Raw genomic sequence first — 24,113 nt, 5'->3', positions numbered from 1 at the left:
AGCGTAACACTGAGGTGTTGACTGGTTTGGGTACGGCCTCTCTCGCTTTTCTTCTGTGTGTAGAGATGCGAAGACTGATGTCCAAGCAAAAATAAAACCCTCACAGACTTTTCTATCAGACGCTATACGATGTAGTGCCAGCTCAAATAGTGCATTGACTCTTTTCCAAGATTCTTGCCTTCAACCCCCTAAACACATTAAGGAAAGATCATATAGCCATCTTTTGTTTCTTCTCTACAGGTCATTATCTTAATTGCTAGATGTTTATGGGAATGAGGGGAATGTAAACCTGAAACCTTCTCCACTTTTCTTTCTCATTTTATATTCAGGGAAATCCCTGGAAAGTTCCCAGTTTACCATAAAATGATCTCAGTTTTGAAGACGGAGCATAGTCTGATTACAGCTGTTATGTCTTGAAATAATGTCGAACAGTCCTAGTCTCTCAGGCCTGGTTTGACTGAGGCCTGGTGTTCGAAGAGACAAAGGCGAGGCTGTAGCCAGCAGCACAGTGCCAGTTAAGACGCTCCAAAGCAAATGTTGATCCATGGAGCACTGCAAGGAAGTATGTAGTACAGTGGTGCTGAGGCACTATCCGGGACCTACACTCTGATCCAGCGCCAGCCTCCCATAAGGTTCATGGACAAGGTAATGAAACTTTTAGTGATTTGATTTTGGATGCATGGATGCAGTCCATTAATCTTCCCTCAGGTCAAGGGTGTGTAAACATTGGAAGATGTAAGAGGAAAAAAAACACAGAAGTGGCAAAGGGCACAATGAAAAGCAGCATCGGCTTCGGCAAAGTGGCAAACTGCTGGAGAAGGACAAAGTTGTAGCAATAACAATTTTTTTTATTTTCCTTATAAAAGAAAACAAGTACAATATACATTATTAATAAATGCCAATTTAGCTCATTGTTGTCATGATAGTCATTCCCTGTAACCATTGTTTAATAACAAAGGAAGACACATAACTTTAAGGCCAGAAACATGATAAATAAAACACATTTGTGCAAGTGAAGCAAAGCATGCAAGCTCCAAAGAGAAATTAGCTCATAAACGTCCACCCACCCAACATTCCTGGCCCTCTGGTAGCTTAACCAGGGAAGATAAATATTTTACAAAAAAAGGAAAATGAATAATAAGCACAAATGGAGTGGGGTATATTTTCCTCATATAATTACTATCTACAATCACAATATTGTAAACACTTTGTAAACAAATTTTCATTTTTGCTCACTCTCACAGATCCACTCAGGTCCATACAATGACATTTATTTGACAGAACTGAACATGACAAATGGTGTAAATTGTACGTCTCGATAATCTCCTGGACATAAATCTAGCTGTAAACTCTAAATACAAACTTAGATGTCAAATTCCATGTAACATCAGTACAGTTAGAATTAAGGGTAGAAACCATTTAAATTAGGTGGCACGATGATGTGATTGAACTGCATAAATGACTAAGTGCTTTGCTTATCTCGCTGAGAAAAATGAACATTAGAAACATGCTTAATAGCATTACAAGTCCCATAAATGCATACATCTTAATCTGACACAGGGTACCTACTGTATTACACTATTCCCCATTTCTCTGTTGTGCAGTGTATAATATAAGGCACTGAATATTAAAGCAAATGAAAAGATGTGTCTAATTGTTGCTGGCACGACTGCACTGAACTTTGCATGAAGGCTTAGCAAAACCCAACATACTGTTTAAAAAAAAAAAAAAAAGCCCCAGTCTGGAAGAAGTAAAATGGGTAGGCTTCGTTGTCGTACCACAAAATTACACATTTTTAATTTTTAACAAGTGCTATTTAAGCTTACGGTAAATATTTTAAGATTTCCCTTGCTTTTTGGTACTAAAACAATTAGTACCAAAGTGGAAGTATAGGTGATTCAGAGATTCTTATATCAATAACCACAAACGTTATTGGATACTTTTAATAACTAAAAAAAACAACAACATTGTGCAACCTTAATCTCCAGCAAAAGTATTGATTAGATAAAAGTGTACTGAAATTATACTCAGAATTCAGACATATCAAAAATCACTGATGTTCCATGGGGAAGAATTTTAGCTGCCATTTCTCTGAGCGATACCGTATTGAGAATAAAGAGTATTTTCACATAGTGAAATAGCGTGTGTGGCTTTCATTAGGCTCCAGTAAACTGATCCAGTCTTCAGGTGGGTGCACAGCAGGCCCCTTGATTTGCAGAGGCTTTGGTAGTTTTTCTGTTATAGCCCCTATTTCAAGCGTTTTCAGCTTATACTAGGTTTAACACTGAAGGATTAATCTGAGCAGGGATGCATACAAATTGAAATAATTAAGGATAATCAATAAAGAGATTCCAAGAGGATGTGCCATTTTTGATTTGAAGACAAACATGAAATGGCTTCAGAACTTTATGTACTGAGCATTAAAGCAGTAATTCAAAATGGCAAGACGATCTGCTATATAAGAATAGAACTTTCATAACGTATTATACGCGGAGATAGGAAACGTATCTCAGAATACACCGAAGCAAAATGGCTTAAGGCACAGAAAATGTATCTTTAAATTACATATCAATTTCAGTATTAACTTGAACATAGATGCATTACAAAAATATTCCGTCTATGAATCAAGTTCAAAATACATTACTTAAGTTATGGCTTTATAACTTACAACTCAATATCTGTTCACCAAATATCCATAATTTAAATTACTTAAATTAAAAAAAAAAAAAAATTAGTCCTAAAAAACAAATTTGGTTTGTCATATTCAATTGAAACCAACTGCTCAGTGCTTTAAAATGCATTTAAAATCTAACACAAACCTTGCAAGACTAACTACCTTTTTTCCTTTTCAAGAACTTACAAATCAGTCATAGCTTTTTCTAACCATACGTATTTTTTTATAATCTACTGGTTTCAGAGAAATGGATTTTGAATTGCAGGTATACAAATAACAATAACTGCCATGAGAGTTTGTGTTTAAATACTTTCCTTTAAAGAACCTTGTTCCATAAATACTCCTCAAAAGTGACATTTGATGAAGATTAAAAATTAACAAGGCAAAATAGAATGTCTCAGCAAGATAGGACATAGATCCTGGTATGGTTTGTGCTTTAAAACCATGTGTCTGGTTTGGAGTTCACCTGTCTGATGGGCACATGGTACTGTTTTGTTTTGTTTTTTTGTTTTTATTCTCAATTCTGTCAATATGGCCGCCACACTCCTTCGTCCATCCTTCCTGCTGGATTGAGGACAGTTGGAGAGTTGCTGTGACTGCCGTCCTCCTCTACACCGCTCCCTCCATCAGCCTGCATGGGAAGACTGGCATTGACCAACGAGGCACCTGTGGAGGCACTAGTGCAGGTGGGCAGCATCCTGGATGGTGAGCGCTCGCCCCCAGGTACCATAGAGAATTGGTAGGAGCCGGAAGAGGCCCCGTAGTAGAGATAGGGGGTGCTGCTGCTCTGAAATGGTCCACTCTGGCTCTGAGTGGAGCCCGGGTATGGTGGGGGCAGGTATGTGTGGTAATGAGCACTGCCCAGAGACATGCCTGTGGTGACAGGTGTGGGCGTGTAGGTAAACGTTGGTGGGTAGTGCATCCGTGGGCCGGAGAATCGGCTCTCAGTGAGGGAGGAGAATCCGGGAAACTGGCGCTCGAACTGCCCAGGAAAAGGAGTCAGATCTGTGGAACCTGCACACAATTGAGTACATGAACTCTCAAACTGAGTCACATTTTCTCTACAAAACACATAAATGGAACTTATCTTAAAATTAATACATTCATTAAATTAAATACATTTCACATTGTAGAGAAGAAAAGTTTATATTAACTTTTATTTATTTATTTTTCTCCCTATTAATGTTCACATACACAATTTGGCTATTTTTCTTAATTCGTAATAATGAAGGAACATCAATGAAACCTAATAAATTAAATAAACTAAATATTAGTTTTCTATATTCCTATTTTAGTTTTTCTTAAAAGTCTTTAGTAAAGTTTTATAGACAGATGTACAGCCAGGCAGAAAGACAGGTGTTACAGTGGCCAGTTCTGTGGTGTTATAGTGACCCAGTCTGCAGTGTTACATTGACACTGTCTATGGTGTAAAAGTGGCACTGTCTGTGGTGTTACAGTGACCATGTCTGTGGTGTTATAGTGACCTGGTCTGCAGTGTTACATTGACACTGTCTATGGTGTAAAAGTGGCACTGTCTGTGGTGTTACAGTGACCTTGTCTATGGTGTTACAGTGACACTGTCTATGGTGTTACAGTGACACTGTCTGTGGTGTTACAGTGACCTTGTCTATGGTGTTACAGTGACACTGTCTATGGTGTTACAGTGACACTGTCTATGGTGTTACAGTGACACTGTCTATGGTGTTACAGTGACACTGTCTATGGTGTTACAGTGACCCTGTCTGTGGTGTTACAGTGACCTTGTCTATGGTGTTACAGTGACCCTGTCTGTGGTGTTACAGTGACCTTGTCTATGGTGTTACAGTGACCCTATCTGTGGTGTTACAGTGACCTTGTCTATGGTGTAAAAGTGGCACTGTCTATGGTGTAAAAGTGGCACTCACTGTCTGTGGTGTTACAGTGACCCTGTCTGTGGTGTTACAGTGACCTTGTCTATGGTGTTACAGTGACCCTGTCTGTGGTGTTACAGTGACCTTGTCTATGGTGTTACAGTGACCCTGTCTGTGGTGTTATAGTGACCTGGTCTGCAGTGTTACATTGACACTGTCTATGGTGTAAAAGTGGCACTGTCTGTGGTGTTACAGTGACCTTGTCTATGGTGTTACAGTGACACTGTCTATGGTGTTACAGTGACCCTGTCTGTGGTGTTACAGTGACCTTGTCTATGGTGTTACAGTGACCCTGTCTGTGGTGTTACAGTGACCCTGTCTGTGGTGTTACAGTGACCCTGTCTATGGTGTAAAAGTGGCACTGTCTGTGGTGTTACAGTGACCCTGTCTATGGTGTTACAGTGACCCTGTCTATGGTGTTACAGTGACCCTGTCTGTGGTGTTACAGTGACCCTGTCTATGGTGTTACAGTGACCCTGTCTGTGGTGTTACAGTGACCCTGTCTATGGTGTTACAGTGACCCTGTCTGTGGTGTTACAGTGACCTTGTCTATGGTGTTACAGTGACCCTGTCTGTGGTGTAAAAGTGGCACTGTCTATGGTGTTACAGTGACCCTGTCTTTGGTGTTACAGTGACCATGTCTATGGTGTAAAAGTGGCACTCACTGTCTGTGGTGTTACAGTGACCTTGTCTATGGTGTTACAGTGACCCTGTCTGTGGTGTTAAAGTGACTTTAGGGCTATAGTGTAATATACTTATACTAAGGGTTTTAGCAGAGGTTTCCAGGTGTGTAAGCAGGATTGGCATTGTAATTGCATCTGTGAATAATAAATCACTTTGTTTTTGTTTGAAACATCAAGTTTTGGGCACTTTAATAGCCTGTGGAGTAATGTACATGTCAGCTTCCTCTAAAAACAAATAAAATTGTGCTCTTAATACATTAGGCTGAATCACAACACTGCAGAATAATCACAATGTCTCTTGGATTGGCTAAATATGTTTATGGATTTTTTCCTTTTTTTTCTCAGACCAGCTCGTGTGTATGTGTATTCATGTGTATGGTTATACGCCTCTCATCTTTTGTGTCCACATTTCCAGCCTTATTTATATGCTTGTTTATGTGAGCCTGCACATGTTTAAACTGGTCCGGGTTCACTTAGGTATGTGCATTGCTTGAGTAAATTGTGTGTGTGTGTGTGTGTGTGTGGGTGTGTGTGTGCCCATGTTAAAAGCTCAGTCAGGTTGCATAAGCAGTCACACATTTGGAAGTGTTTTGTGAGGTGTTTGAAGCATCATGGGGAGACAATCAGTCTCAGCCTTAGATGTGGGCTTCTGGTATCTTATACAGTACATTCTGAGCCCAGGCTAGAACCCTGTTCCCCCGGCCCTCTGTCCTTCACAATCTCGCTTGTTAACCTTAAAAGTCACGAAACCACTAATGGGCCATTTTGGCACTGGCAGCCCCCTACAAAACTCCTTTCTAGATGCAGTATTTTTATCATAAATCACTGGGCGTCTTTCCTGTCACAATGTCAATTCTAAAGGGGACGATGATTACGTGAGGGCGCGTTGCAGAGGCGTGAATTGTCGCTAAGATTCTCATGTCCTCGTCTCACTAACAGTGTTCCCCATGCCCATTTTCCCCCTTTTATATTAAACCTCTTTGATTTGAAAATCTTGGAATAATGGTTCTCTTGCCCCAGGCATCAGAGAGTGTGTGCTCTGAATAATGGGCAGAACAGCTAAAAGCACAGCCCCCCTTTTTACACACGTACACATAAAGGCTATGTTTGGGCTGTATTTAAACAGTCACTGATGCTAGACAGCACTGGACCCAAAACCAGATGCTGTGTTCATACATCTAAGTATGCGTTCCATGTTTAAGAGGCAATAAGCAAAGGTTCATTTGGTCTATTGGCAAATATGATTTTAGCAAGTATTACACTGTCAATTTCAGATGACAGCAGAGTCTAATGATATCTGACAAGAGCATCCGCATTTAACAGGAGGATTTTCTGGACCGGAGTTTACTTCTCTGGCAGCAGGATGTGTCAAACAGTACTGCCCTTATCTTAGATAATAGCTGTCATTAGCAGCAAGAGCTTTGAGTGCGCAATGCAACAAGCTGCAGGCTGACAAAACCAGCCTAATCGAACCTGACAGGACAGGTGGCAGGCGTCCAAAAGCTGCCAAGCAGAAGTAACACCAGGGAGCCGCTTGTTTAATCACTTACAGTTGCTTTGGGCTCACAAGAAAGAAAGAATATGGGAGGAGGGAAAGTTTTTAAAAGACCTCAAAAACAGTCACCTGGCCCCGGCTCAAACAGGTGCTTGGAGGGAGAAAGTCATCGGCCCACATTTAAGCTTTAAACGTATGCGTTTGGGTGGGTGCATGGCAAGAGAGGACAAATTAGCATATTAGATTCACCAACTGGGCTCAGGCTTCCTGGCAGGATCTTTCGGAACCGAATCACTATAAAGCTGCTTAATTTGCCTTCCACCAGCCTGTTATTATGTTTTACTCTGTTATTAACCATATTCGGCACAGGATCAAAGAAACTGGTGGAGGAAAACGGAAACAATCTCTTTTTTCCGCTTTAGAAAAAAAGGTCTTTCAATCAATCTCTGGAGGTGTACGTTTCAAGAAGGTTTTTTTTCCACATCCTCCAACGAACAAGCCAATGAAAACTGAAAGCTTATGTCAGTTGCGGTTGTAATTAATTAAAGCTTGAGCAGCAAGTGAAATGAAATATTTTTACCATGACTTTGAAGCAAGTAAATCATTTGCAAGTACAAAATAGAAGAGTGATGATGCAATGCTAACCCTCGAAAGCATTAAATTCTCAAAACTAAAAATAAGTGATGCACCATAAAACAAGCAAAAGAAGAAAAGTTGATGATACAGGAGTTTTCATACAGAAAAATGTCTTTTATCTTAATATTTAAAAATGTTTAACACACCCCTCTGACAAACCTGTTCCCAAAAAAAGCCAAGTGGACAAACTTTTGGTGTCCAACAAAAAAAAAATCATATTTGAAAATATGTGTCTTGCTGTTTGGCATCCAGGCCTGGACAGCAGAGGTGAAGAGGGTTAGGGGCCACACCTGCAGGGGCCGGAGGCTGGAGGTTACCTGGCATGCGACGGGAAACGTCGCTGATGGAAGGCAGGCCGGTGACACGGCTGGAGGACAGAGGGGTGGTAGAGTGCACCGAGGGGGACGCCATGGGGCTCAGGTACGATGAGTATGCTTGCTCATTAAACCACGGAGGGGACGACTGTGACTGCCGTGGGTCTGACCATGTGTGACCAAACAAAGAGACGGAGCATTATTTCCACAGATTAAACCTTGTGTTTGTTTTTGTTTTTTTACACTGTGTGCTTTCTGTATATAGGATATGTGTCTAAGAGTGATAATGTTGTCTTGTTTCAGATTACTGATGCAGGCAGAGGTGGAACTTTATTAAATCATTTTTTTAGTACACTTAAGTAGCATTTTAGGGAATGTGCAATGTACCTGAGTAAAAAGAAATGAATCACTACTTATATAACTTTTCTTTTTGCCTAGGTACCAGTTCAAACCATATTTCTGTTTATTTGACAAAAATTTTCTGCTGAACATGAGTTCAAATAAATAGAAGAAACTAACAATTCAACTTTTATATATTTAATTATAGTATTAAAAGTGCTAACAGTTATGAATTTGCAAGTATAAGAAGACAAACGTCATATACAGTACCCATTCAGATTATTTCGTTTTTGGACTTTTTAGTACTTGACCATATTTGATAGTTGCAAGCTTTTAATCTTCAATCTATTTTCACTTAACTTATCATTCCCTGTATGTGCTCGACACCAGATATGGGTATTTGTGTGCTTACATTCATCCTGTTCATGAATGAGCAGATCTTTATCTTTTGAGTCTATGATAACATCCAAAGAAGACTGTTCATAAACAAAGAGCTAAAAGAAAGAGGTGCAGGAATGATGGCATGTGCTCTCAGTTGACTTAGCTGTTACAAAACAATACCCAGGGCTTAGGATGCTTAAAGCAATGATTAAAGACAAATGATATGTGCCTCTTCTCTCTAGGTACAGGGTGCCACTGTACTCTGTTTTTCTCTGCTAATCACCCCTTATTTTAGCCTCCACAAACATAGCTGGAGGCATAATTAAGACTTTGTTCGTGACATAGCACAGTAGTATTTTTGCTATTATGTTGTATTTAAAGAAATGATCTATTAACATAACTATTTATTATTCATTTGCACTGTAAAAAGATGGAATTACAGTGATTTTGCAGAGAAATTAATTTATGCAGTGGAATGGTTGAGTATAAAAAGTTCAGGAACTTGCCCATACCTGAGATTTGGCTCTGGCCCTGAGGAGAGAACGAGTTTGGGGTGTTGAGCGAGGTTCGTGGGGGTTGTGTTGGCACAGCGACCCTCATGGTGCTCTGTCGGATACGTTCTAACTCGCTCAGGCGGTCAGAGAACAGGCCTGCCTTCGGTGAATCGTCCAACTTTGGCCTGTGTCCTGTAAATTTAGATAAGACAGCACGTGAGCTGATAGTGCTTGGACCCTGGCCATACCACTGCATGACTGTTTCATTATTATGTTCACCACAAACAGCGTCATGTTATTTATGCAAAGCAGTAAGCATTCCAAAACCTTTTAGCTTTGATACAATTTACGTACACTAGGCAAACTACTAAATAGCAGCTATTATTGTAGTACCTCAGAAGGAGATGAATTACAAGTTAGGGCTATGCCATTTTCTGAATTATTTATTATATGAACACAGTAATTCCTCAGTGTGGCAACACAGTGACTGAAATATGATGTTTTGTTGAAGCACAAGAATTGTAGTTCATTAAAGTTTTGAAGAAACCCGCTGTCTAATACAATTCTCTGCGTATATTAATAGGTTCAGGCTTACAGTTAACCTCCGTTTGGAGAATGGCAGCCTTCTCAAATGGCTTGCAATGGATAAAAATGGGACAAGTGTTCCATTTCCTTCTGCATGAGAGTTTCATTTGGCCCTCTGGCATGGTCAGCTTGTCTTATTAATTTAGAATATACTCTATTGCTATCACTCTACTCTTAAATTAAAAAAAAAAAAAAAAACGATCAGTGGCTCCACAACAAAAGGCCTGTTTAATGTCATTTAGCTTTCCCCTGCTGAGCTTCATATTTTCCATACTCCACATACAACAGTGTCCTTACTGTTAATGTACAGTGTTGAATCAGGTGAAATACATGTTGTGCCACGCAAGTCAAAAACCCAACAATCACATTATAACCACAGACTCTCATCCTTCCTTTACTACCCGTACAGTGGGATCTGCATGCACAAAGGGTCCATACTGACAAATACTTTACAGTAAAGTCACAACAAGGCAATTTAAGAGCCCACAGGTGCCCCGTGCTGGCTCAACCCATAGCAGAAGAAGGATAAAGAGAGGAGAGAGAGGCCCCACTACCCCCAGCCCTCTTGGCCTTTAAAACAGAGCTGTTTGTCTGTCTAGGCCAGTACCAGCTTCCCAGAGAAGGCAGTAAAGTAAATATCAAACAGGAGAAGGAGAAAAACTCCTGCTGAAACTGGAACTGTTCCAGTTGGCACAGAGAAACCAACTAAGACAGAATCAAGACTACACTCATTGTGAAAAGAATAAAAAGACATGTACATACTTAGAGAGACAGAGGGACAGTATTTCTTCCACTGTAGACATATTACTTGCAAGCAGGGAAAAAGCAGATGACAGATTATATGTAATGCATATTTAATACTCCAAGTCATATATATATGACTTTACAAGCCTGACTTCAGTTTCTACTGATGCAACTGAAGCCAGTGGGCATGTTGACATACGGTGACACACTCGCAGCCCAAGCCACAATAGAGTCCAACCTCATTCATTTAACAAGCCTTTTGTTTCCCCAAAAAAGGAACAGTACTGTAATTTATTTAGTTACAAGCTGTGCACAGGCACTGATACTAAAATTAACCACAGTATGTAAAAATTCAGGACTGTGAATGTTTATTTTATAGGGCTCATATAAAAGGTGATGTCCTGTGTTTGGAGACCAAGTGGATCCTCATCACCAGAGACTCTGGAGTGACTCCTTGATAAAGACTGAACAAAAGTTAAGGAAGCCTCCATCAAGAACTGGGTATGGGTCATTGAGGAATATTGATATTTAAAAGACACAATTTTTAAAGTATTCTATAAAATCGTATATTTGGCAACTGTTGAAACATTTGGAATGTGGTCTACACATATACATAATACATAAATGTAATTATGTGAATATACTGTAGCACCTTTTCATCAAAATGTACCAGCCATGATCTAAAAGACGACTCCAAGTTATTTAAGTTATTAATATGTTTAAAAAGTTGAAAAAGAACGTTTAACATTTTTTCTCCCCCACAATCCCCAAAGTCTATATATAATAACTTAAGCAGCCATTTAATAATTCATAGCTGTGTCTGACATTTACATGCATCACAGCTATACAAGCATTTTTGTAAATCTATTTAAATGTAGGAAAACGTACAATATGTACACTTTAAACATGCTAAAATGGTCCAGGTTTCACACGACTGTGTGAAGGTTAATTGGTAGAGAAAATGAACATGTATACAGTATATGGATCTTCATCCTTACATATCCAGGAAAATGAATTATAAATTATCTGTAATAACGTACTTTGTGTATAAATCACAAATTGAGTATAAAAGCACATATATGATTACACATATTTATCAGAGACAGTAGTTGCCTCATGTCGTTTTTTTGGTTGCACCACATGATTTTATTTGGAGCGGTTTCATTTACGTAATTTATATAATTTAATTTTTATAGTTTCTCGGCATGTTGCTGTATACTGCCACTTTTTGTCATTCAGTTGTTTTCAATATAAAAGTTTTAAAAAATTTAAAAATGATCTTTTCTTGATTGTTGCACCAGATGATATTAAGTTACACAAACACATCTTGACAAAATACATTATACCATGGCCAAAAAAAAAGTTTAAAGGTATTCAGAGCGATTCAATATCAGTTTGAATTTTTAAACAGCCTTAAAGTGTATTCATGTACAAAATACATGCTACTTTACTACATACTGTATTATGTCCTAGTAGGCATATTGTTATTTTTTATAAAACAGCAAAATAGTGTAGCCAGATAAAGTCTGCAGTGTATCAACATACCATAGCTGCATCTACACTTGCAGTTATGGAGTTATAGTGATAGTGATATTTATAATTTAATGTGCAGTTTCAAGACAACTCATATTGAGGGAACCACAGACTTTAGACGATTAAGTTAGTAACCTTACCATATAAGACAGAACTGATTGAAAACGATTTAATTTTAATTGGTGTTGAGCGAGCACATTATTAATTTAAAAATCCCCTAATGGAAGAAAAACAATCTTGGAGTTTAATTATTTTCTAATTGCACATGGGAAGCATTAAAAAGCAAAAAAGCACATTTTGCACCACAATGATTATAAAATAAGTGAAAATAATATAATGATGGTAATTATATGGGCATATCCTTCCAAACAATTCTATGTATTAGTTGAGGAGCAAAGTGTGCCTGCTCTTTCTTTCAGCACACACCTCTAGACACCATGTGGAGTGGGAAACAAGCTTTGTCAGCTGGTAAAGGAGGAATTGGACAGGGAGTGATCCTGAATGAGTGGAGGTATTTAAGAGAGCCAGGAAACCAGATGATATCACTGCTGGGGGGAAAGTCCCAAACATTCCCATCATCTCCCCGACAACGGGGTGAGATTTTCGATAGCCAACACTTCCCTGTCCAATCATGCAGCGGAAGCACGGACACACTCATTCCAGATGCTTGACTGGCCCAGTGGGACCACAGCCAAACATTACTGGTGAGATATATAACCTCCAGCTGACACAGGCCTGATTTCAGAGCTCAGGCCCAATTACTTATGAGTTTGTCGAGTAATTCCATGGTAACATCTTCTAGTCATTCTGTTATAAGTTTTCTGATAACAAAAGGCCTAATTACACAGACAAACTCTACCTGATTTATAGCAATACATTAAACAAGAAAGAAATTCCATATGAGGTTATCCCTCTACTGCTCTTACATTAGCATGTTTAGCCATCATGACCTTACATTGCTCTTACATTAGCATGTTTATCACATAAAAGTGATAAAGAAATTCAGCAGCTCAGATGGAGGAAGAGAAAAAGCCAATGACAAGAGAAAGAATAACAGTAAAAAATGACCTGAGCACCAATAATGATTTTGCAACTGACTTAACTGGGTTCTGTGGCAGAAGTTTTTAAGTTCAAATGCAAGAATCCAATGCCACTTTCTGACTGTTTAAGCGCAATAAGTCACTTTTAAAATTCATGAATTTCAGACTTCGGTATGTCAAATACCATGAGACATTGCTTCTCACTAGGACAGATTTTTTGGTAGAATTATGAGCATTTACTTAAAGAGTGCTGTAAGTATAACAGACACATGCTCAGTCAGCTTATTATTTAAACCATGGGTATGTTTTCTTTACAGGTACTCATACACTTGGCCGTTATTTAATTAAATTTGACTACACAAAATAACAAATGAAACATACAATATTTTACTAAGTTCATGATCTTGATTTAGTATCCCGTGGACATTACATTTTGTGTCTTGTGCTGTTTTGCTGCACAATATTTAAAATAAAATCTCTTCCAGTGGCAATGATGGTGTTAAAGGTGTTTCTAGCAAGCTGTACAGTGAAATACAGCAGTGGGAAAAATAGGGGTAAAAGACAGCATGGGTGACAGCCAGCCTGTCCTACTCATCAAGATTTGGGAGAAAATGTGGAGGAAAAAAAGAGAGAGAGAAAGAGAGAGAGAGACTCAGAGACTTGCCAGGTGTCTGTGTGGTCTTTACATTTTAGACAAACCAGGCAGGGAAAGGGCACACACTTACAAAAAAAACTACAAGGACCCTCAACCTTTTTAAATCAATCATTACCTCCATGCTCATATGTAAGTAGCAGGACTCCTAACCGAGATCCGCCAGCATTTACTGAGCTGTAATGATGCAGCTGTGATGAACACACTGGGTATCCAGAACAGACATATACAGCCAGACTCAAGCTGAGCCTTCTCTTCATGCACATACACACTTCTTTCACCTCCTCCTGTAGCCCCAGTCTGTCGAGCCAGGACTGTGTCTCTGTTTTTCTCCTTTCTCTTCTCATGTTTGGATTGGTTTTATGTGAGCAGTTCCCATTATACGTAAAAGCAGCTTTACATGAAGGCTACACTGACACTTCTTTTTTTCATTTGCTGTAAAGGCAAATAATGGCTCTAGTGCTTGTGTGGTCTTTAGAGCTGATACGGTTGAGCGATGGCCAGATATAGTTTTCAGACCAGTTTTCAGTTATCGTCTATTCAACATACTGATGTGTCAAAGTGTCCCAACAGGACAACTTGTGGAATTCTGGTAAGACAGAAGTGCATCTTATTAAAGGAGCAGCTGGCCTTATTCTAATTCTCATAAACAATTCAAGATTGGACTGCTGTGATTTTACAAAAAGTGAAATGTAAAACAAAAAGATCATTTTAAGCATGCTACAAAGTAAGGCAGCCTGACATATGATCTGTAATTACACGGGGCCTCCAGAGCAAGTGTGTTGGTTTAACAAACCCTGCCCAATCTATTAGTTTAAATAACTTTTAATGAGGTCTATTAGAGGTTAGCACAAAGCCTGTGTTACTCATGAATGGCTGAACACAAACATCACAGCAAACATAATACTTTTAATCAGACACTAATACGGATGTTATATTCCTGAGAAATATATACATATACAAATATACGCATACTAGACAGACAGCTAAAATGAGAAATCACATTCAAAGGCAAGTGAATGTTGTCAGTATACGAGACTGTCACCGGACTATCAATAATCTAACTGTACTGCTTGGTCACTCTCTCTCTCTCTCTCTCTCTCTCTCACACACACACACACACACACACACACAGAGAACTGGTAGTTCTCACCCCTGAAAGATTCATATGGCACCCATCATGGCTTATTAAACACATAAACACATTAATAATGCATGTACTGTGCTGAGTTAATATCTGCTATACATTCAACTCTGACTGAGGCTCTGCAGACACAATAAGTAAAAGACAGCCTACACGAATAAGCAAATTATATTTTGACTGAAAATGAAACAGTCTGTACATAAACATGCACCTATTATTTCTAAATTACACATAAATGCTCTAAAGCATAACAAATGTAAGTGCTGACAAGTGAATCAGAAGAAGGTGTTCTTTCAGGCGCTTGCTCGGTAAAAAGCTTTCTGACGGCACACTGGTGGCATTGTCTAGCTCAGCGAGCTGGGCCTCTTCCTTAATTGCCCTCTCATTAACACCAATTAGATGTTTAATGATGCAGAATCCCCGTGTTAAGGAAGTGTTGAAATACGACATTATTAAGAGGACACAGATGCTTTTGCAACTCAGTGATCAGCATCGGTGGCCTGTTATGCACCAGCTTTAATTTTTGACCATGTCCTCCTTTTTGTCTACGCACAATTAACGTGTCGCCATTGAGTATTAATACATCATGCTTGTATGGCTTGAAGGTACTCAGAAATATAGCTCTGGGTGACATGGTCCAATCTCAAACAAAACAAACCTTTGGGAGTTTGAAAAATTGTATAAGAAAAAGACTTCTGATCTTTTCATTTGTTATAGGCCACAGTAACATGCAAGTCATTGGCCTCTTGATACTGCACTTCAAGAGGAGCAGGAGTATAGGAAGTCTTTGACATCAAACAAAAGTGCAGAGACTGCTAGAGGCCATCTTAATACAATGAAGAATCAAGACCATACAGCCAGTGTGTCTTCAAACACCAGAACCATATGTGTTCACTGAGACTAGAGTAAGTGAGAGGGAAGGAAAGAGAAATGTTGCAAGCGATGTGATAGGGTTGAATCTTACGCCAAGTTGGAGTATGTATTTTTTTCATGATAAAGTAAAACAGCTGCTCTCCAGACAGGTTGGCACTGAAAGCCATTAAAAATGAGCTGATGTTAGCACTATAGCACCCCAGTGGAGCCTCAGCACAGCCTGACACACCTTCACTGACAACTTGCTATGAACACACAAGAAGACTACTAGATGCCAACAAAGAAACAAAAAAGATATAATGTGGTATAAAAGACGGACTGTATGTTGAAACACATTCCCATGACTACCATAACATACCATAGTGTATAGCAAACTACACTGTACTGAAATGAACTCTGTCTTGATTTTTCAAGAAAGGAAAATGTAATAACAAAAGCATAAGTAAACCCAGTGAGTTCTGTAGAACTATTCTAATGTCTCTCGCTGTCTATTTAATGTTTAATCATATAAATCCCCCAAAATCTGACTTCTAATAGTATGTACGAACATTTCTCACTACACAAGGTATATTCTTAAAGCCTCTTTTTACTTCTCAGCATCTGACAGAAAAATGGTATAACTATCACTCACCTTATTAACACTGCTAACACAAAACGTATGAATCAGTCAGTTACTGGTTTACACTTCAAATGGCCACCCAACATCTGAGCTACAATATGTAGCACAAAACCAACAGAAAAAGAAATAGAAGGAGCAACACACCACTTCCGTGATCGCAAACATGCAATAAGTAGGAAAGGAAAAGTCAGAATGCAGAGATTTGGTCAGAGTGTAACTTACTCCTTGGCTCACGTGGTCCGTCCACTGTGACCTTAATGGCTCTGTGGTAAGTGGCCACTTGTGGTGGGTTTGTGAACACTGTAATTGTCAGGGTGAAGCTCTTTCCTGTACAAACATAATAATATGTGTTTAGTTTCTGACATTGAAAGTACCTGCATGCTTACATACCTTTGCCAGCATTCATCTCTTACGAAATTGAAAAAATCTTTTATTTGGGTTAAATCTGCCTGGTGAAAGAGACAGGTAAAAAGAACTCCGAAATACGACAACCGGCTCAACAAACCTGGTTATCAACTTCCCTTGTGCTCTCATGGGGTTCTAAGTGGAATGAAGTGTACTAACATGGCATCCCAGGAATGCCATTGCTTGGTCAAGGAGTCAGGAAGAGGTGGGTGGAACGTCATCACAGCTCTGAGCAACAGCTGGCACAACACAAGCACTAACAGCTCAACACCAAGAACACACACAGTTCCAGTGCTGAGTTTTATCTCAACACAACATTAAATGTTTTCTCTTGTGGTGATGAAAAGCTGGTGCTTCAGTTAAGACATGAAATCTGAAGGCACTGAATAGACTATGTTGTGTTCTCAATGTTCTTAAACACAAACAAACTCATTTCCTTCTTAATGCATTCTTTTGAAGTCATTGAGGCATTGAGAGTCGATTACCAGAGATAAAGCCAATGAATCAAAATTTCTGAATTCATTTTTGCCTTGCATAAAAAAAACAAATGAACAAAATGCACTGCAAAATGAAAATACTGGGAAAATACTTGGACAGTCTAATCAAATGTTGCTTATGTTCACTGTGTAATCACTACTGGTTTTAAGAATTTCAATATCATTAAATCATATAATGTTTTTCCTCACAAATTCTGGGTCAAATAAAGTGTATGCATTTAAGAAATAAATGAAATAAATGAATTATATTTATTTGAGTTATTATGGCTAGGAACACAGCTTTGTTACTTAATGATCATGCGTTATTAAGCAAAGTGCCTGGATTGTAAATGATGTAATTATTACAAGAGTATCTTTTGTCCCCAGGTGACTGTAAAGCCAATTACTGTAAAGAGCCTCCCTGCACACACACACCCTTAGGTACACAGTGTGTTCTAGCTTGGAGCAGGTGTAGCAAGTTGCAAGTACAAAAATAAATACAGCTGATTGGCTAATATTAAGACAACAGACGTATAGCGTGTCCTCATTTTGTAAACCTTGTGAATCTTGTGTTGACACCACATCTTTCACGTAATCTTGTCTACTTACAGAGACCCCTTATGTAAACAAGAGTAAAATTGGCATTAAAGAGGATCAGACCTGATAATTACACACAGGAGACAGCATGGCTTTACCCAACTGATGTCTGTTGACAGCTCAAAGCTGGCTGTATTTTTTTTGTCTCCTGTATTCTGTCCTGCTTCCAAAGCAATGAAGCACCTTTTCCAGCTCCCAGATGACAGATACAATTACCTAAATGTGCAAGCTTTAATGTAAAAAAAAAAAAAAAAAAAAAAGGTTAAATATTTCACTGACTGAAAGTAGACTAACCTCGTCCACTGCGTCCCACAAAGCGTAGATCATTGAAGCGAGCCACCTGGTTCTTCATCACACCTGAAGCATTGCGCAGCTCTGCTGAGTAATTCTCATCGTTCCCAGCCATCACAGTGACAACAGTGCCATCAGGAACATCTCCCAGGGCCACGACCTGCAGCGACACAACACTGATTGCAGTGATGGCTCTCTGAGGTCATGTTAGTAAGTGCTGGAAACTAATCCATCATATGAATCAATATTCATAGACATTTTAGCAAAATGTCAAAATCTAAACACAAAAGCTTACAGTACTTTAAAGCTTAAAGTGAACCTTAAAGTAAGCTTAAAGTGAGATCTTGGACCTGATGCATTCTTATTCTTCTTTTGAATATATTTTAATTTAAATGTTTGAGCTTAAAATGTGTTTCTAAGGCAAAAATACATAAACATATTGATACTAGACTAAATATTAATTTCTTTTCACAACAAAAATTGTCAAATTTAAAAGAACATGGACAAACAGTCCACAAGTGCTCAGCATGTGTGGGAGCTTTTTCAAAACCGAAAAAATATCCAAAATGACTGCATCATGAAGAAAGAAATCCAATGTGAAAAGCTTGAGTCTTAAAAAAAATAAAAAAATCTATCTATTCTCTCTCGGTACATTTACATGGTTATTTGCCAATTATCTGTTATATGTCTAATGTGGAAGACAGTAAAACACACACACACACACACACACACACACACAAATAAAAAATATTTCTATCTGTAGGAAGATCTCATACGTATAACTAATGATGACAATAAATGAAAAGTACATTTAGCTCATTCTATCATATAATTTTTTACACATACATCAGTAAATAATGAGTCTGCAATAGATAGATAGATAGATAGATAGATAGATAGATAGATAGATAGATAGATAGATAGATGAAATAAATTAGATAATAGATAAATTACATATTTATACTTAGATTCCATATTTAAGCAAATAATGGCCTTTATTGAGATAATTAACAAGAAATTACAGTGATTATTATTATTATTATAATAATAATTATTATTATTATTATTATTATTATTATTATTATTATTATTGTTTTTGTTGTTGTTGTTAGATACTCGTGTAGCAAAGAAAGGTACAAATTCAAAAGTAAAGTAAATTCTAAAGTAAAATTTTATCTCATGTACTGAGGAAATAAATGTTTTCAGACATAAAATTATGATATTTTAATTGATTTCGGGATGGTTTTGTTTTAGTAGACATCAACAAGTCCCAAAACAGCTTGATTTCCATGCACTAGAGCATCTTATCCTCTAAACTCCAACAAAAATAACTACTGAAAATACATTTCTATTCCCGAAAATCCCCCCAAAAAAACAAACAAACAAACAAACAAAAACGAAACGATCTGAAAGCATGAATTTACCTTAAAAGGGACCGGCAGCGTTTTGTTGCACCTCCAGTGAGAGGGCAGCACGGAGCAGAGGAAGTTGGGGCTGTCGGTGCGCACCAGCTCTGCGGGATGATCGGCGATGATTTCTGCCATGGAGCGGTTCTCAAGCGGCCGCAGTCTCGCGTCGTGTTGCCCGTTTCCACCTCCTGCATTCCCGCCGCTAATGCTGTTAATCCCACCGCTTCCTCCGCAGCTGCTGCTGCTGCTGCTGCTGCTGCTCACCTCGTTCATTTTGGCCGGGAGCGGCTGCAGGCTGTTGGACGGGGGGCTGAAGCGCCGAGACGCGCTCGCATCTACAGGAATGCGCATCACAAACACGCTCAGTTACACACGAGGTAAGGCGAGATGGCGAGGTTTACACAAATCCTGTCTTGTAGTGACTTAATATTCAGCCGTTTACACCGTGAACTCAGTGTGCCAATGAGAAATAAGTGTCGGAAGTGTCCGAATCCAGCTCCGTCACCAACAAACTTCAATTGGCGCTTTGTGGAGCGGCGTCATTTGCTACGTTTTCCTGTATTAAAAAAAGCTTCCCAAAATAATCATGCGTCACGTCTGACACCAGGCTTTCTTTTTTTTTCTTCTCCACCGCGTGATTATTATAGTCTAATGTGTTCAATGTTCCAAAAGTCTTACAAGTTCTCTAGTAGACCGCTGATGTTCAGTGGAAACGACATTAAACAGAGTCCAGCTTATTAAATGATCCTCCTGTGTGTGTGTGTGTGTGTGTGTATGTGTGTGTGTGTGTGTGTGTGTGTGTGTGTGTGTGTATACAGGTCTGTGGCAGAAAACAAACTTCCTAAGTGAGAAAGTCTTTTCAAGCAACACCATCAGATGCTATTTAACACTGTAACACATCTAACAAGAAAACTATTTTTCATATTAGTCCATTAATCTCCAACAATAACCAAAGTAATGCTCAGCTGATTACCCTGACTTGCTGTTCTCATTGATTTGCTACTTGTTTACTAATAATATCTCCTGCATTAATGTCCATTTGACAATATGTTCACTCAGACACGGCATGGCGACTGATACGTAACAACTCGAACCGAATGTGTTTTGGAAAAGGCAAAACGAACCAGGCTCAACACTATACTCAAGACTAGTGGAATAGATAAACACTGCAAATAAAAGTGTGGGATAAGCAGATAGATCAGAAACACAAAATGCTCTGTAATATTATTTAATCAGAGAAAGCTAACATCATGCAGCCTGCACGGATTTAGAGTGAGGAAAGCCGGTTCCACATCTCTCCAAGATACTATAGGTGGCAATCTCACCCTTTGATGGAAAGGAGTTCTGTTGTTTCAGATGAGGAACATTTAAACACATTCACTATACTGGTAGTTATATTCACAGCTTTACTGAAGTCTGGTGCCTTATTTCCACATGCATGTTTATGGGGATGAGACCTACAACCACAAACGTGTGGTGATGGAGAAAAAAGAGGTGGCATAACCACACACACATTGTGTGTGTGTCGTTGAATATGAATATAGAGGATTGTGTGTGTGTGTCTTTGAATATGAATATAGAGGATTGTGTGTGTGTGTGTGTGTGTGTGTGTGTGTGTGTGTCTTTGAATATGAATATACAGGATTGTGTGTGTGAGTGTGTGATTTTATATAAAGTGTGAGTGTCTTTCACTGTAAGGATGTGGGAAGGATTGAAACACTCTTGGGAAGCACAGACAGACGTGCATATGGTACATCGTTATGACAGAGGAAAAAAGCCTATTGAATTACGTTCCTTCTCTTTCTGCCCAGAACACCAAAAATATGGCTCAGACTGGCCAGTGTTTTAATGTATTAGCTTTAAATTTATGGCCAGATAAATCAGTAGAGTTGTAATTAAGGTTGTAACAGTATTAAACATATCCAAAGTTAAATTGCACTGCATATTATTCAAACAGTCTGGGGTCTCAGGTTTGTGTCTTGCTTTCTCCATCATTTACTTGCACTGGTCCAGAAGTTTATTAAAAAAAAAAAAAAAAAGAATTCTATGGGAAAAAGTGTTGTTTTATGTGACATTATGTGTTGTAAGGACAACTTTGTTGACAATCACTCAGGAAATTGAGATTACCATGACAATCAATAAAACAATGGTGCAAATAAAAAAATAATAGCTGAAACAGGGAGGCTGTTGACATGCCTAAACCAAACTGTGTGTTAAGTTATATACAAAGAGATATCAAAGAGCATTCGTCACATCTGAATCCACTTTGCTGTACAGTATGGGCGCCATCTGCCAGCAATATCGGTGTGGAGTGTACACACTTAATTTCAATCATTCTCTGTGCCTCGAGACCGGGACTCTGCCCACTCCTTTCGGGGCTCGTCGTTTGATGTCCTAATGAGCCGAGAGCAGCCCACACAGCTGCCTCTGATGTGCCACAGCGGTGAGGGTCGACGCTGTTCGGTTTAGGAAGGATACAAAGTCACTTTTTGCTGTTCATCACATCTTTTTGTATAGATCTTATGTCTGACCTGATCACACTGAGAACAAGATTTGATGTGATCAGTTTGTAGGGACATAATGTAACAGTAACAGAAGTCATGATGTGAATCAGACTAGGGAGTAATAGGAGGAGATGATAGTCTGATTTACCCTGGATAATTCATCAGACTTATACTATAACATTCTTTCTGAAAAGAGTTTGTGCAATCATCATCCACACTTTTCCCCTGCTGATACACACCTTATTATAAATAATGTCACGAGACAAAGGAGCCATTGTTGACTGCTACTTTAAACAAAAGGAGACACTGAGCTCCAGGGTGGTAACAATATCCAAATGACTACAATTTTGATTCATAAAGCCCCAGGTATTATGTAACATGCTACATGAATGTTTTTTTTCCTGTGTATGTGTCTGTGTTTTTCTCTAGTTCTGCGTTCTTTCGTTAGTTGTGAGGAAAAATCCAGCTTCTTAAGTCCCTGGATCAAGGCTCCATTTCACAGTGGTGCATTTTTAAAGACACTTAATTATGGTTTTATGTGTGGAGCATTTTGATGGGGCCACGGAACCTTCCAGTTTCAAACAGTTACTTTCCATCCTTGGCAGGCAGCAGAACAGAGGGGCGGAGAGAATGTGTGCGTGCGTGTGTGTGTGTGTGTGTGTGTGTTGAAGAGAGAGAATCAGGAAGACTTTTTACCAAATCAGGAAGACCTCCTCAACTCCTCTTGATCCCTAGATTTAATCTAAACCCATAATTACTATTTGTCATCAAACGGCTGATGACATCATTGCAGCAGTCAGTAATATAGCCTTAAAAGTGTACTTGCCAAGCTATCAAATATGGTGAAAAATCTGAGTAGGCAACAAATTGCAACCGTGCAGAAATAGTAGAGACCATGGAAGATGGCACAGAAGTGATAGAACAGTCACGAGGCATGTTGGGAGATTTTCCATTAGGGCTAAAGAAGGAGAGGGTGCACTCAGAGTGCCTTCCTCGGGCTGTTTTGGATGAGTGCGGAGTGCGGCATGGCAGCCTCATTTGAAAATCAGAGTTGAGATGGAGGCTTGCTGTGGTCGGTGGAGGGGGGGCGGCTACAAAGGCAATTTCCTTTTTGCTCTTATTGGCATGACTGTCTGCCGCCTTCATCCTTCGTGGAGGTCCTTAATTGAGATCACTTGTACTTAAAAATAGGAACAGAAAAGGAACTTCTGTGGCTTGGGAAGGGGAAAGAAATAAAGGGCGTTGATGTGTAGGCTGCCATTAAACGCTCATAATGAGATAGTCCGGCATTAAGAGTGTGTACAGCTCTACTGTCTGCTGTGGTGCTCTCTAGGCGTTTAGACCTTTTACACCACACTATGTTATGTGTGATGTCACTGAAGCGGTGTGCTTTCGAAGGGCTTGTAAGCTTACACTGTCTAAACATGCCATAGGACATGAGTTAGGTTGTGGTTCCTGTTTATTTTCTTATTTCTTTTCAAACAATATTACATATAATATTTGTAATTGAGAAAATGATTCATTCATTTTTACTTTCTAAATCCCACTGAGTAATTACTTTTGACATGTAATCTCAGGATCAGTATGAACAGCAAACACTCCTGGACTAGGATAGAGTGTCGTTTTTCCATACGTGTGTGTTTACATTGGACAAGAAATAAGACCAGAATTCCACCTCACACATTTGTCGTCCTCTGTGAATTGCACTGGTCTACTTCCTCTCCGAAACACTCTGGTTGAGTGAAAAGACACTGTTCTAATGTATCTGCTGCCATTTAGTGCTATTCTGTATGAAAGTTAAACCTAGTAAGAGAAATTATTGGGAGCAGATTTCACCTTGACTGTGGTTGCTTGGTGGTGTATGGACGAGGGGTTGAACACCTGATGGACAACACAAACAGACAGATATCCAGAACATGCGTCTTAGGGTATATCGCCTAAAGACAGATCTAAAGACCAAGAATGAAGGGAAGCATATTACTGCAATGTCGGAATCTGAGCAAGACACACAGAGCATTGCTCTTTGAGTGCATAAACCTCAGACTGGGGTAAAGTATACTATAGCCATATGTGCACAGCAGTAGATTAAATGAATTATTCCAGGACGTCAAAAGTCTGTGGAACCAGGTGATTTGCTTGGCCACCACTCTGATATTTCTTTGTGAAAAAATAAGGCTGCCATTGTTTGCTAGAAACTCAATCATTCTCACAGGGAGGAGGTCTGCCCAGTCTTCTATTCTTTTTAGCCTGAGAGCTAAACTTAGTCATTACCAAAGCTTAGGGGGAAAATATTAATAGAAAACTAAAGCTATGGA

At 39.0% G+C, this 24,113-nt stretch overlaps 1 protein-coding gene across 1 annotated transcript in view; it reads right to left on the bottom strand.

Annotated features, from left to right (window-relative positions):
• Positions 1-912: 912 nt before the first annotated feature.
• Positions 913-24,113, bottom strand: part of runx2b (RUNX family transcription factor 2b) — a 29,975-nt gene continuing 6,774 nt past the window's right edge. Inside the window, exons 3-8 of the mRNA XM_060866514.1 lie at positions 19,310-19,629; positions 17,889-18,045; positions 16,339-16,443; positions 8,945-9,118; positions 7,716-7,877; positions 913-3,688 (exon numbers count right to left, since the gene is read on the bottom strand). Coding sequence (XP_060722497.1) covers positions 3,201-3,688; positions 7,716-7,877; positions 8,945-9,118; positions 16,339-16,443; positions 17,889-18,045; positions 19,310-19,629 — 1,406 coding nt within the window. The 3' untranslated portion in view covers positions 913-3,200. The remainder of the gene's footprint in view (positions 3,689-7,715; positions 7,878-8,944; positions 9,119-16,338; positions 16,444-17,888; positions 18,046-19,309; positions 19,630-24,113) is intronic.

This window comes from Tachysurus vachellii, chromosome 3 (assembly GCF_030014155.1).
Source record: "Tachysurus vachellii isolate PV-2020 chromosome 3, HZAU_Pvac_v1, whole genome shotgun sequence".
NCBI lineage: Eukaryota > Metazoa > Chordata > Actinopteri > Siluriformes > Bagridae > Tachysurus > Tachysurus vachellii.
The sequence above is the reverse complement of the archived record's forward strand: the minus strand, read 5'-3'. Positions and strand labels throughout refer to the sequence as shown.